The following is a 14,409-nucleotide window of genomic DNA, read 5'->3' as shown; positions in this document are numbered from 1 at the left end:
CTGATAGATTATCGTCACGTTTTAACCCCCTCCAAAACAAATTATTTTCTCCTAGATGCAGTTGCGCAAGGATGTTTGTCTTTAAATTATGTTAATGCAAAACATTTCATTTTCTATTACTATTCAGATGTATTCATATTATACGCACACGCAAGTGTATAATTTTCGTTGCTTTGCATCGCTCCAGAATGCTGTAAAGAACTGAATGAATGAACGTTTTTAAACGTAATGCTGGCTTTTATTTCGAAGTACACGTAAGGGACGCTCTGGATTGAGTTTCCGGTGACCGGAAGCGCACTATGTCCGGCTACTAGGTAACTAAACCCAAGTCGCTTGCCGATATTGTTATTATTATTTTGGCTTTGCCAGCGTCGGCAAACTGGAGGCGGTTGTCCGGTAGACGATCGGGAATTGCTCCACAGACGTTTTCCTGCCAAGCCGCGCCAGCTATCTCGCCTGCTAGCTAAGTTAGCCCACTCCACCCACAGCCAGCGTCTCTGATGCCCCCGTAGTACTAGTCCAGCTCATGTGATGCATATAAGGTATGGCATTGTTTTATGTACTAACCACTTTATATGTGACAGAAAATGGCCTCCACATCTCGGCCCAAAGGTAAAGCTTTGTCATTCGACCCCCAACAACGTGATCAGCTGGAATGGCAGCTCGAAGAGACTAGCTCGCTGCAGTAATACAACTACCGCTTTGACACTGTGTCTTGAACTATACGCTTGCAAATTCACGTGTAATCCAATAAAGGGTCCTCAGGCCAACACTCGCAAACCCCCCTCGCTGATGTTAGATGATGTAACGTGGGGTTTTGTTTTTATTAGCTTATCTCAGGTATGTAAACGTGAACGGCAACAAGGTGGCACAAGTTTGTCAAGCAGCTCATGGTGTGGCTGCAAGACATGCACCCAGGAATGAGCTTCTGAAGTCTGCACGGTGCCCTGTTCAAGTTGGGGGTCTTTTCTGTTTTTCATGTGTACCATTCGGGAATTTGTGTGTGTGGGTCATTACGGGTTTAAGCAGTGGTTTATACTCTGAATCCTCGGTGGATAAACGTGGTAGTATTGGGCCTGTGGGGCGCTTACACATTTACATTTACTGATTTGTGTATTACGACCCTGGTAGGATTTACCCTGGCTGTAAATATTGCTCTTACATTTTGTTAAGATATTTGGTCATCATGCATCGCCTTGGTTAAGGAGGACGTGTATGAGGACATGTGAGTAATCTCAATTCCGTTACTGTGAGAATATGTCATCACTGACAAATGTCTATTCTAGCAACTCTGTAATGCTAGAATAGACCATGCACATATTCGGTAATAGTGCTCCTTAGTTTATCTTTAAACCCCCAATCTGTCTTTAAAAAAATGTTTGAAATTCAACAGCGTTAAACTGTACTTCCACAAGAAATGAAGTCCCAAATGGGGCTATGTTGATATCACTGTCATTTGTGCAACTTTTACATCATGTAATGGTGTGCAGTGACAGCTTTGTCATATTTAGCTGAGTTCAAAAGAGCAAAAGTAGTTAAATATCACGTCCTTTTTTAATTTTTTTACCTTTGCTGTCTTGTCTTTTTTTTTGTGCCTAACAATCCTCCAGCAAACGGCTCAACACATAAGGCAATACACAAATAACCATTCATGAATAAAAGCTGATGAGGTGGGGCCATTATTAATTTGTATGCAAAAAGACATTGCTGCTTTTGAGTTTTAACAAACAATTTTGCAATTCTCACTAAGTTGTACACATACAATATTTTTGGTAGAATTGTTGTTTCTGACAGTTAAGTACAATTTGTCTGTAAGATAGAGAAGACTTTTTTTTTTTACAAGAAATACATGTTGACCTTGATGATATTCACATCCACTCTGATGCTCAAATCATGGCCCATGTTCTTGAGGTTTCAAGCTTTGCTATTGCTGACCTTGTCAATGAAAAGTAACACTTCTCTGTATCTTGTAGGTGTATCCATTCTTGACCCATCATAATGACAGGTTCCCAGTGGGAACTCCCTCCAGAACTATGTTGTCGGCCCATGGCATTTGTAGCCCTGACTGGTCTGGACGTGGTATATAATGCTGTGCACAGAGCCATTTGGGATGCCTTCTGTGCCAACCGCCGTGCTGACAGAGTCCCCATCTCCTTCAAAGTCCTCCCAGGGGACCACGAGTACCCCAAGTGTCGCACCAAGGTGGGTAACATGAGATGGGTGGTCATGATAAGAGCAAAAAAAGGAGCCGAGACAAAACCACAACCTCCTTTTACAGTAGGTTCTACTGCTAAGGTGTTTGGAATACTGAAAATACGAGGTCCAGAGGGGGAGGATAGTGATGATACTGGAGTTGGAGGTAGGGACCTTGAGGGTTGGCAACTACAAGAGACCACCAAGCAAAGTTACCCCACATTTCACTCAGTGCAGAGAGTGCAGGAGACAAGTATGGGGGGAAGAGCAGAGCAAATGGGTGGTTGAGATAGCACAGTGTAACAGAGATCCCCTCTATTACCTCAGACATTAATAAATTGTGATTGCAAAAACATTAGTAATTAATATATATTTAGTGAAGGATTATTGAGCATTGCTATACTGTACACCTAGGGGCAATTGACTACTAAATTCTCCCGAGGGGTGTGTGTGTGTGTGTGTGTAAATGTCAGCCCTGTGATGGCCCGGCAGCCTGTCCAGGGTGTCTCCCCACCTGCCACCCAATGACTGTTGGGATAGGCTCCAGCATCCCTGCGACCGTGAGAGCAGGATAAGCAGTTTGGATAATAGATGGATGGATATTTCATTCATAAAACACAGCATATTAATTGGCAGCCTTATAAATCCTCTATACAGAAAATGACTTTTGGTTCTGCCGCAACAGGATTTCCTATACCAAAACTTTGATTCCTTGAAAAATCAGAACTTACCCATTAACAGTACAAAGGAAAACAGATTGACAGTATGTAAACCAATGACTAATTGTATGTTGAATTGTCATGATCCATTATAACATGTTATCCTTTAGGCTTAATAGTCTCTCTATTAATCTGTTCTGCCATTTAAGTAATAGATTTGATGATGGCTTATCAACTACACACTTTGGATGCATGCTAGGTGCTGCCAGCCCTTGTCATTTGCAATAAATCCGTACTTTAATCCTCGTAACAGTTTTTTTTCTTCATATAAGATGTGAGCAAAACCATCTGATGTTCATGTTATTATCAGTGCAGTTTTGGAACTATCCATTGTCTTTTGATTAGGTTTTCATGGTTCCCTGATTATTCATTTGGATATTCCAATTTAGTGCTCTGATAATGGGAAAAAAAGTGCCAAAAAACAAAACCTGTGAAGTGTTTTTGTCATAGCAGTGCACCGTTTAGTATTTTTTTTTCTCTTTCACTAGAGAACTTCCTACGAGTGGTACATCCCTAAGGGCATACTGAAGACCGGTTGGATGAATAAACATCTGAACCTGGTGCCAGCCTTAGTGGTACTGTTTTACGAGCTGGACTGGGATGACCAACAGTGGAAAGAAAAACAGTCTGAATGTGCAACTAAAGTAGAGATTGTTAGGTATGTGGGTGTGAGTTTGTTTTTGTGTCTGTCTTAAACAGGTTCAGATAATTCAGTATTTCAAGTTTTCTTTTTAATTTGAAAATTGAAAATCAGATGAAATAATCGCATCCCACACATTCTGAAAAAGCCTAGTTGAAAGATGCATGCATGTTGCTTTGTCTGTTTTTTGTACATGTCTGACTATAACGTAGGGGGTTCAGCATTGGAATGTTCTTCTACGTGTAATGTTATTGCAGTAGGTCTGAATCCTACTTGGTCTTAATTTAATTGCAGTGGCCCAGCAGGCAAAAATTAATATAATCCCCCCCCATAACTTAGTACTGTAAAATTTCTGATATTGATTGTATCTAATATGTAGGTGTATTTAAAGTGTCACCAACAGAAAGTGTGAAACAGCTTCACTTACATTTATAAGTGCGACAACACTACTGTGAGCTGTCCACACCCGTGCTTTTTTTTAATGGTCCCACTAGATTGTTGTTGATGAAAGCCCACTCAGCCTTTAATTTAGCATTTCAAGTCTGAGTTAGTGACTATTCGTTTTCCCCTTTTTCATTTAAAACAGTGGACCTCAAACAAGAAATGTTCCTATGCACAGCTCTGTTCTTAAATTGATGCAAAAATACTATTGGTAGCTCAGATGAATTAAAACCTATAAGAGCTCACAAGGAGTTGGTTTCGTTTACTCACCTCTCACAAGGCCAAATTTAAGGGAAAAAAAATAAGGGAATAGTTGAGTTTTCCAGCACAAGGCTTAATGTTTATTTTTAGCTTTTCAAAAAAAATCACAGAAAAATAAAACTCCTTGTGGCTTTGTGCTTAACAACAGTGAATTTCCTACTCTATTTGTCTTTATTGTATGTATATGTGTCCTCAGGACCAGTCTTCAGGGAAGGAACACCAAGGTAGCTGTGGTTCTGATCCAAAAGAAAACCCCTCTACCTCCAGGTAAAGACCACTAGTTAGTTATCTGGGATTTATAAACTAGGAACACAAGTCACCTGTAACATGGTATGATCCAGCGGCGTAACTACCTTACATGCAGATAATGCAGCTGCATTGGGGCCCGCAGCAGTTTAGGGCCTGTTAGTATGGACCCCTCATTATCTCCACTATCATATCAAAGATCTCGAGCACGCTGTCTGTGATATATGGTATGTTCAAAAATGTACAAAGTGTGTCCGCGGCAAAAAGCCTGGAGTGCGCCTATGATGTAAGTAGAACTTATTTAAGCAATATTACACAAGCTGTCATTGGCACAACAGGGATGTGGTCAGGACCGAGGCCCTTGTGCCGAGTTCCATAAGCATCACTGAAGTGCCAATAATGACGTATACACACACACCCTCGAGTGTAATATTGTGATTATATAATGATTACCAGCAAAATAAAAGCTATAATCAAAAGGTATTCATATTGTGGGGCAATTCGCTCTCAAAATAATAATCTATTTGGTAGTGTTATCTACTACTACTACTACTACTACTTTTGGCTGCTCCCGTTAGGGGTCGCCACAGCAGATCATCCTTTTCCATCTCTTCCTGTCCTGTGCATTTTCCTGTGTCACACCAGCCACCTGCATGTCCTCCCTCACCACATCCATGAACCTCCTTTTTTGCCTTCCTCTTTTCCTCTTCCCTGGCAGCTCCTTATTCAGCATTTTGCTAGAGTTCTCTGTTTCCTTTGAATAACATGGGGTATGACTAATACCTGGAAAACAATCAGTCATGTCAGTAGACTTCTTTGTAATGAAACCTCCTTTATTTATTTATTTTCGTTTTTGTCCCCCCCCCCCTTTTTTTTTTCCTCCCCAACTGTCAATTGTACCCATCCAATTACCCCACTCCTCCAAGCCCTGAGCCGTCCCGGTCGCTGCTCTACTCCCTCTGCCGATCCGGGGAGGGCTGCAGACTACCACATGCCTCCTCTGATACATGTGGAGTCGCCAGCCGCTTCTTTTCACCTGACAGTGAGGAGTTTCGCCGGGGGGGTGTAGCGCGTGGAAGGATCACGCTATTCCCCCCAGTTCCCCCTCCCCCCTGAACAGGCGCCCCGACCGACCGGAGGAGGTGCTAGTGCAGCAACCAGGACACATACTCACATCCGGCTTCCCACCCGCTGACACGGCCAATTGTGTCTGTAGGGACACCCAACCAAGCCCGAGGTAACATGGGGATTCGAACTGGCGATCCCCGTGTTGGTAGGCAATGGAATAGACCGCTATGCTACCCGGACTCCCGAAACCTACTTTAATACTCCAGCAAGTCCACCAACCTTTAGTAATGACCTAGAAACATGATTTCTAGTCCCTGTTGAGTCAGCTAGTATGGATGTAATATGTGTAGTTTGAATCATGGCAGAGTGGTATTTTATAGTAATGGGGCGTTTTTCATATGAGTATGGCTAGGTATGCTGTAATGCTGATTTGATCACGTTCTAAATGTCTAGTTGACCAAGCAGATTGCCTGGTCGGAACTACCTGTTGTAGAATTATTATTTATTTGACTAATAATCAACCTGTACACATGTTTTTTGTTCATAATTCCTATGGGCAGACATTAATTATGTCTTCTATTAATAATGTCTTCTGTTTGCGGGTGCGCCGTCACCAATTATGTTTCATCCGTTATGGTGCTCAACACCCTATTTTGTTAGGTAGGCTAGTCTATCACTATCTTGGCCTTTCTATTATGACTCATCTTCTATAGCACGGCAGTCCATTTTCCCAATAATCATTTCATTTAGGCGTCAACTGTGCAGTGCATTTCGCTGTTGCTGGTCGTTTTAAAGCTGCGTGCTTTCACTTTCATTCGCTACTGACATGTCATTATGTTACGTCTGATTGTGATGGACAAGCCGGGGCCCGCTTCGACCATCTTGCATTGGGACCCGGCACTGACACCTTACGGTGCTGCTATGATCTAGCCTAACTATTTCTTTCTGATTACTCTAGCTCCCGTCACAAAACCAGACTTGGCATCCTAAACCTTGTTGTTGTCCACAGGAGAGGACTTGGTTGCCTCTGAGAGAGCAGCAGCTCTGTGTAATGCCTGTGACCTGTCCGGAAAGAGTCTTTTTGTACTGCCACACACCGACCACCTTGTGGGCTACATCATCAGGTAACTGCAGTTGACTGGTCTGAACTAGCCCAATACTGACTACCCCTAACCGAACCCTATAGCTAACTTTACCCTAATGCTAAATCTGTGACCTTTCAGGTATCATAGGATTAGATTCTTTATACTGTGCATGCATACTGACCGCTCGTAAAATGCGGCATCTATTCCTCATGTCTAACAGGATTTTATTCTCTGCTCTAATCTATTTAGATGGGAGGATTTCATCTGTAATTATGCCCCGTTCCAATGCTGCAATGAAATCGTGTTATCACAACTCTTATTCTCAATTCTACTTCAGTCCACAATCCTTAACTTCCATGCTATTGATTGGTTTTACAGGTTAGAGAATGCCTTCTACGAGCATGCTCAGACATATTACTACACTGAGATTCGCCGAGTCAAATCGCACAAAGAGTTCCTCAACAAAACAACACACCAGGTTGGAAAAACGAAAACTTCAGTTGCATTCAGTGTTTCTTTGCTGTTTATTCAGGAGTAATCTTAACATTGAATGACATGGGGGGCATCCGGGTAGCGTAGCGGTCTATTACGTTGCCTACCAACATAGGGATCGCTCGTTCGAATCCTCCTGTTACCTCTGGCTTGGTGGGGCGTCCCTCTGCACATTTATGCTGCTTGGGATATAAAGCAAATTTCAAAGTAACCTGATATTTGAATGCTAATTCATCTCCTCCCCTACTTTCTGTCCCCCTCCTTGTCCCTCCTGTCCCTCGTCCTCTCTGCTGTTGTAGCTCTTGTTTGTCAGACACCAGTTTAAGATCGCGTTCTTCAGTGAGCTGAAACAGGACACCCAGAATGCTCTCAAGTAAGTCTGTAAATCCTGAGTCTGGATATACACAGATAGATAGAAGTGGATAGAAAAGGGTGCTTCTTGGTGTGTCTCACAGTGGAAAGGGGGTAAATATTGTGCTTCTTCTTGTCACATTACATTAAAGCCAGGCAGTTGATCTTCTGATCTCCAGTGTCGTCTTGTATTTTGTTTTGAATGTGCGGAGAAGCACACATTTTTTCCCGTGACCACAGGGGATTCCAACATGTGTGAATCACACTCAGTTCAGCCGCCTCAAAAGGGATTTATCTCTAAGTTTGTAAAAGACGATCCTCAATCATGGTCGATTAACTGCCAAAATGGTTGCTGGTATAGACAAGTCACTAAACACTGCAAAAAATTACCAGCACTTCTCAAGCTAATTGTGTGTTGTTCATGGTGTGATGTTGTGTATATGTGGTTGCTCTTTTGCAGGTACTACAGAACAGCGTACAGTCTTGTTCACGAGCTCAGAGCCCATGAGACCAACATATTGGAGATCAAAACTATGGCTGGATTTATTAACTACAAGGTACAGTTCGTTGCTCTTCAGCAGATAGATGACCTTTTTCTGTTCTGTGGAAATGGCACGTCGGTCTTCATGCTCTGGCGGCGTTACCTCGGTGTAATTACTTGGATGGCAATGTTGACATGAAGCAACAAATGTATTATTAAAATTGATCAAAAAACATTTTTTTGACAATATGAAAGGCATGATGATTAGGCTGCCTTCTGGTCTTTTTCTCTGGGGGTAAAAGGGGGGCTTCCCCTATTCCGGAAAAAAAAGCGATAACCAAATTTTAAAACATTTGTTATAGGGCGTCCGAGTAGCGTAGCGGTCTATTCTGTTGCCTACCAACACGGGGATCGCTGATTCGAGTCCCCATGTTACCTCCGGCTTGGTCGGGCGTCCCTACAGACACAGTTGGCCATGTCTGCGGGTGGGAAGGTGGATGTGGGTATGTGTCCTGGTTGCTGCACTTAGCGCCTCCTCTGGTCGGTCTGGGTGCCTGTTCGGGACTGGGGGGAATAGCGTGATCCTCGCACGCACTATGTCCCCCTGGCGAAACTCCTCACTGTCAGGTGAAAAGAAGTGGCTGGCGATTCCACATTGTATCGGAGGAGGCATGTGGTAGTCTGCAGCCCCCCCCCCCCCCGATTGGCAGAGGGGGTGGAGCAGCCACCGGGATGGCTCAGAAGAGTGGGGTAAAAGGCTGGATTCATTCATTCATTCATTCATTCATTCATTCATTCATTCATTCATTCATTATCCAAACCGCTTATCCTCACTCAGGGTCGCGGGGATGCTGGAGCCTGTCCCAGCAGTCATTGGGCAGCAGGTGGGGAGACACCCTGGACAGGCCGCCAGAGAAAAAGAAGGAAAAAAAAATGTTCTAAGGAAAGTCTATAATACAGGGTTTATGAAGTCTACCATAGAACAGAAATTGTCTCTGAAGTATATTGCGGGTCTTTATAATTGCAAGGAGGGGTGACGTGGTGTTTCTGTAACCTATCGATACAACTATTTATAAGTATCTTTGAGAAAAACAAGATTTTTTTTTTCCAAGTCCACTCTGCCGTTGGCATTTTATAGAGTGTTACTCCAAAAGTTTTGCATATATTTTGGGATATATACTGAAGCCACTGTTTATACAAGCACAAAAATAAGATCTTGAATTTGTCTATGCTCGCAGTGTTTCCACCTCCTATATAGTATTGGCACCTATAGACAGCATTGCTCCATACAGTCTATGATTTATTGTAATTAAGTCTTTCTTTATATGTATATGCCAAAAGTACAAATGACTACAACATTTGTTATCTGCTACACACTAGTAGACCTTTTCGATCCAATTTTGAAAACACGCTGCATAACACGGGATAATGGATTGCCAAAAACGTTTCTTTCTCACCTCGGTCATTAATACGGTTGTGCTAATTATTCAAGGACAGGGTATTTAGACACTTACAACATAGCCGAAATGAATCTGCTGACTAACAACACCTCAGAGATGCTAGGACCTGAAATCCCACTGGAGCATTAGTAAATCGATGTGCCGCAGCAGTGTAGGCAGACGAACTGGCAGTGCTCTTGTTCACTGCTGCCGTATGTTTCTATAAATTGTGCTCTTCCATCAACAGGCTGCTTTCTTCGATTAAAATATTGATTTAACCAAATACCACAGCACTTGCACAGGACCCTTGTAGATATCGAGCCCTAAATATTGAATATGCTAAATAGGATGAGGTTAGGTCTGTGAGTTGTTCGGGTTGGGTAGTTGGGAATCTCTAAACCCCTTCAGGTAATCAGATGTTTGCTGACCATTGGTACTGACCAGGCCTCTGGCATAGAGTTGTCCTTCAACTGTTTGGACAGGTGAATCTGGTGTAAGTCGGACCAGTAATCTGTCAGTGCACAGCAGCCATGAGCAGTATAATGATTTTGAATTTATTTTTTGGCTTCAGCTCCAAGGGGATAAAACAGCTATTTGCCATTATCAATGACTTCTCTCACCCCCTTTCTTCCCCCATGTCCCTCCCCCTCCCCTTCTTATTCGTTTCCCTCCTTCTCAATTGTTTCTTTTACCATACCTTTTCATCTTTCTCTTCTATTTTATCCATCTGTTCCCCTCTCCCACCATTTCCATCCATCTCTGTGTCTTCCTGTGCAGATCTGCCGTCTGTGTTTCCAGCACAACACTCCTCTAGATGCAATCGCCCAGTTCAGGAAGCACATTGACCTGTGTAAAAAGAAGATTGGCAGTGCTGAACTGGCGTTTGAGCACACGGCGTGGATGTCTAAACAGTAAGAAATGCACACGAGTTTGGGCGCCCCTGGTCAAATTGCATGTTTCGCTGAACCTTCCTCTTTTCCTTCTGTGTGTTCTTTATGTGCACAGTGGCGCAGTGGTTAGCGCGGTTGCCCTACAGCAAAGAAGGTCCTGGGTTTGAGCCCCGGGGTAGTCCAACCTTGGGGGTCATCCCCGGTCGTCCTCTGTGTGGAGTTTGCATGTTCTCCCCGTGTCTGCATGGGTTTCCTCCGGGTGCTCCAGTTTCCTCCCACAGTCCAAAGACTTGTAGGTCAGGTGAATCGGCCATAGTAAATTGTCCCAAGGTGTGTGTGTGTGGGTGTGGGTGTGGGGGCCCTGTGATGGACTGGTGGCCTGTCCAGGGTGTCTCGCCGCCAATGACTACTGGGATAGGCTCCAGCATCCCCGCGACCTCGAGTAGGATAAACGGTTTGGATAATGGATGGATGGATGTTCTTTATGTAGGATTTTGAGGTGTGTTTCAGATCCTCACTTCAGTTTTTCAAATTCAGTGTCACCACTGACTTTGGGACATTACCCACTAAGACTTAGTTGAATCCATTCTTTTTTTACACTCGCACATCATTTTCAGTGCCACTGGCTGCCATACAATCAAAAATCTAAATATATCAACTCCCATGCAGGTCTTTTGCAACAATATATGCATTCTGCTTTGCATATCTGACCAGCTATGCAAAGCAGAATGACCAAAACTAGCAGTTCAACTAGTTTTCTGGGAATTTCAGATCTTGATAAAACATTTCCTCTAACGCCTCAATCTTAATGCTGTTTAGATACTAAAATTCACAGCTTTTAGTTATATTTATAAAGCTTTTTACCACCTAGAAAACGTTTTTTGCTCTTAAAACCTCAGTAAAATTCTATATTTGTCTTTTCACCAAGAGATTCAACAAAAAACTATTACACTAGGTACACATTGCAACTGTGTACAGGCCATGTATAACCAACATGATGAAAACACTGAATCACAAACACAGAATACCCATAAAGTAAACTAATGCAGTTTTTTACTAGATACAGGACATATTGTAAGTCATATAAATGCCAATTTGCTTCTTTTTTTAAAAAAAGCTTTTGCCCCCTTTTTCCTCCCCAATTGTATTCGGCCAATTACCCCACTCTTCGAGCCGTCCCGGTTGCTGCTCCACCCCCTCTGCCGATCCGGGGAGGGCTGCAGACTACCACATGCCTCCTCCAGGAGTTCCGCCAGGGGGACGTAGCACATGGGAGGACCGTGCTACCCCCCCCCCCCAAACAGGCACCTCGACCGACCAGAGGAGGCACTAGTGCAGCGACCAGGACACATACCCACATCCAGCTTCCCACCCGCAGACACGGCCAATTGTGTCTGTAGGGACACCCGACCAAGCCGGAGGTAACACGGGGATTCGAAATAGTGATCCCCGTGTTGTCAGGCAACGGAATAGACTGCCATGCCACCCGGACGCCCCCTGCCAATTTGCTATTGACAGTCCACTTCCATATATATAAGTTTTCAAAGTGACATGAGGCAGTGAATAGGAGGAAAGTGTTGACACATTTATGGTTCAGTTTGTACATTTCAACGTTAAACCATTATACAATTTTTAAAGCAGACCATTACATCTTTTTTTATTCTCCCATACAGCTGACACTGTTCAGTCTTATGGGAAGGAAGGACACATGATGAGGATGATTTAGTCAGTTACTGATTATCAGTGCTGTAGTTACCATTCCACTCAGAGATGCTATCACCTCTCAGCCAACTTGTGATGTCTGCCCCCATCCCCTGACAAATAGTTACTTACTGTTATGAACATGTTATTGATCCCAAACCTTGTTTGAGGCAGTATTTCCTATTTATAGTACTTAAAAATGCCAGTATACTACAACCTTAAACCCTTTCCCCCCCTCTCTTTTTCCTCTTTTGCTCTGATTCTCTTCCTCTTTCTCTCTCATATACTTGCACTGTCTCCCTCTGTCCGTCTGTCTGTCCGTCTGTCTGTCCTCCTAGATTCCAGTCATTTGGCGAGCTGTTTGATGAAGCCATTAAGCTGGGTCTAACAGCCATTCAGACCCAGAACCCTGGTTTCTACTACCAACAGGCTGCCTGCTACAGCCAGGAGCGAAAGCTACTAGCACAGCAGCTCTGTCAGGTAGTAGTAGTGTCAGCCAATAGTGCTATTAATAATATCACGACAACTATTACAACACACTCACGGCCTAAAGATCAGCTTTGATTTGTCACTACTTCTGTTCCACGCTCTGATTGAAAACAGAAAGACTAGTAAACTTATAAAGATCAGTACAACAAAGACAAATTTGATAGTACGCATGGCTAGAAACTTGTTTCAATATTCAAAATGTTGTTGGTTATTGATAATAAGATAATTCATCCAAGTCCTAAAACAGATTGCGGTCTAGTAGAATTTATTTGATTTTATTTTGGTTTTTTTTCACAAAAGCTGTGATAAGGACATATATTTTGAATGTCATGACTAAACCTACCTGCCAGTTCTGATCCAGGACCAGGAACACTTTATTTGTCATTCGTTTCATGTACGCAAGTACATGAAATGTAACGAAATATCGTTTCCCCCGGCCCACAGCAATGCAACACAAAGACAAAAACAGCTATCCAAAAATTACAAAAACACATACATCAAACTACAAAAAAAAAATCACTGTCCAAGAGAACGAATGCAGGAGGACTGTGGGATTACTCGTGACTGCAGAATTTCCAGAAAAATAGCCCTAATTTAATCCTATACAGCTCCAAAAACAACTGTACTGTATGTTCCTGTATTAAACTGAATGACCATTTCTTGCTGAATAGCCTGTAGACTCAAATGATGTTCACAGCGCAGTTCTCAGTCTCATGGCAAATAATAATACAGTGACTGAAAACCCAGAGAAGTGAGATTGGAGAACAAAATGAGATTATGTAGTTTTAACTCATTTCGCTTTAAAGTTTATTCTTCGCTTAGCATGGAGAGATGCTCACGTCTTATCCTTGACATGGATAGTTTTTTTTTTCAAAGCTGAGCATTTTTTCCTTTATATGTTGCTATCCAGATAACATCATAGCATTTAATACCAACAAAAAATTGGAGAAAATGCAATTTTTAACTTGCCATTTCCGATGGCACAGGCCACAATCACAGGAGATTGATAAAAGATATGATAAAACAAGGGAGCATAGTGGAAGAAAAAAATGGAGTAAACCAAAACCCTCATCATGGAAAGAATATCATGAGACTATGCATACGTAAAAATAATAATAATCTGAATTTGCTCTATCAGGTATCTCTGTAATGGATGTTTTTAACTTGGCAAACGCAGAATGGCATGTTACATTAAGTTCTGAATTTGATGAGGTTGTCCTTTCCTGATGCTGAGTTGTTTGTTGCAGGCAGGAGTCAGTTACCCCTCCCCTGACCCGCTGGACACCCCCGGTAGTGGCCTGGACTTCTATGGCCAGAGACCCTGGAGACAAGGACACCAGAGTAAATCCATATACACACACAAACATACTCTTAATGTTGTAATAGAAATCATCCAATAAGTAGAGACAATCATAAATGTGTTTGTTTATAGTATCCAGTCAGGAAGATTTTTTTTTTACTTGTGTTTTTATCATTGTTCTCAACAATAAATTAAATTTAAGGTACTTGTCAGTATGAAAACACATTTATCACTATGCATCCTAATACGTTCTCTGGATACACACGTATTAATTGCAATGTGTAAGTGCAAACAGCATAGAAAGGTGATCTGATCTACATTGTGATCAGATCTCTGCCAGAAATATCCAGGTGTAAAAGCACTGTATACTGTACTGCACAGAGAATAGACACATCATCCGTCAGCAAGTAAGCAAACACAGCGTGGCTGATTTTGAAGGTGGCCATTTACACAGCCTCGGCCAAGTTTGGCATGAAAAGCTCCCACCATAGTAAACAAGTAAATGTTCTTTGCTTTTACATTCACTGCAGTTGCAAGTACAGCTGAAGCAGAACAATGTGATGTGTCTGTGTCATTAAAAGGACCCCTTCAAGATCAGTTATTGAAATTGTTC

The 14,409-nt window shown here is 42.5% G+C and overlaps 1 protein-coding gene across 1 annotated transcript in view; it reads left to right on the top strand.

Annotated features, from left to right (window-relative positions):
- The first annotated feature begins 319 nt into the window (after window positions 1–319).
- The window catches only part of trappc11 (trafficking protein particle complex subunit 11), a 38,001-nt gene continuing 23,911 nt past the window's right edge, over window positions 320–14,409 (top strand). The window contains exons 1-11 of the mRNA XM_056284058.1: window positions 320–542; window positions 1,974–2,202; window positions 3,401–3,570; window positions 4,451–4,521; window positions 6,578–6,692; window positions 7,032–7,131; window positions 7,445–7,518; window positions 7,957–8,053; window positions 10,194–10,327; window positions 12,346–12,487; window positions 13,744–13,837. Of these exons, the coding sequence (XP_056140033.1) occupies window positions 1,999–2,202; window positions 3,401–3,570; window positions 4,451–4,521; window positions 6,578–6,692; window positions 7,032–7,131; window positions 7,445–7,518; window positions 7,957–8,053; window positions 10,194–10,327; window positions 12,346–12,487; window positions 13,744–13,837 (1,201 nt within the window). The 5' untranslated portion in view covers window positions 320–542; window positions 1,974–1,998. The remainder of the gene's footprint in view (window positions 543–1,973; window positions 2,203–3,400; window positions 3,571–4,450; window positions 4,522–6,577; window positions 6,693–7,031; window positions 7,132–7,444; window positions 7,519–7,956; window positions 8,054–10,193; window positions 10,328–12,345; window positions 12,488–13,743; window positions 13,838–14,409) is intronic.

The sequence above is a fragment of the Lampris incognitus genome, chromosome 1 (genome assembly GCF_029633865.1).
Source record: "Lampris incognitus isolate fLamInc1 chromosome 1, fLamInc1.hap2, whole genome shotgun sequence".
NCBI classification, from domain to species: Eukaryota; Metazoa; Chordata; class Actinopteri; order Lampriformes; family Lampridae; genus Lampris; species Lampris incognitus.
This window is presented reverse-complemented; position numbering and strand designations above follow the sequence as displayed.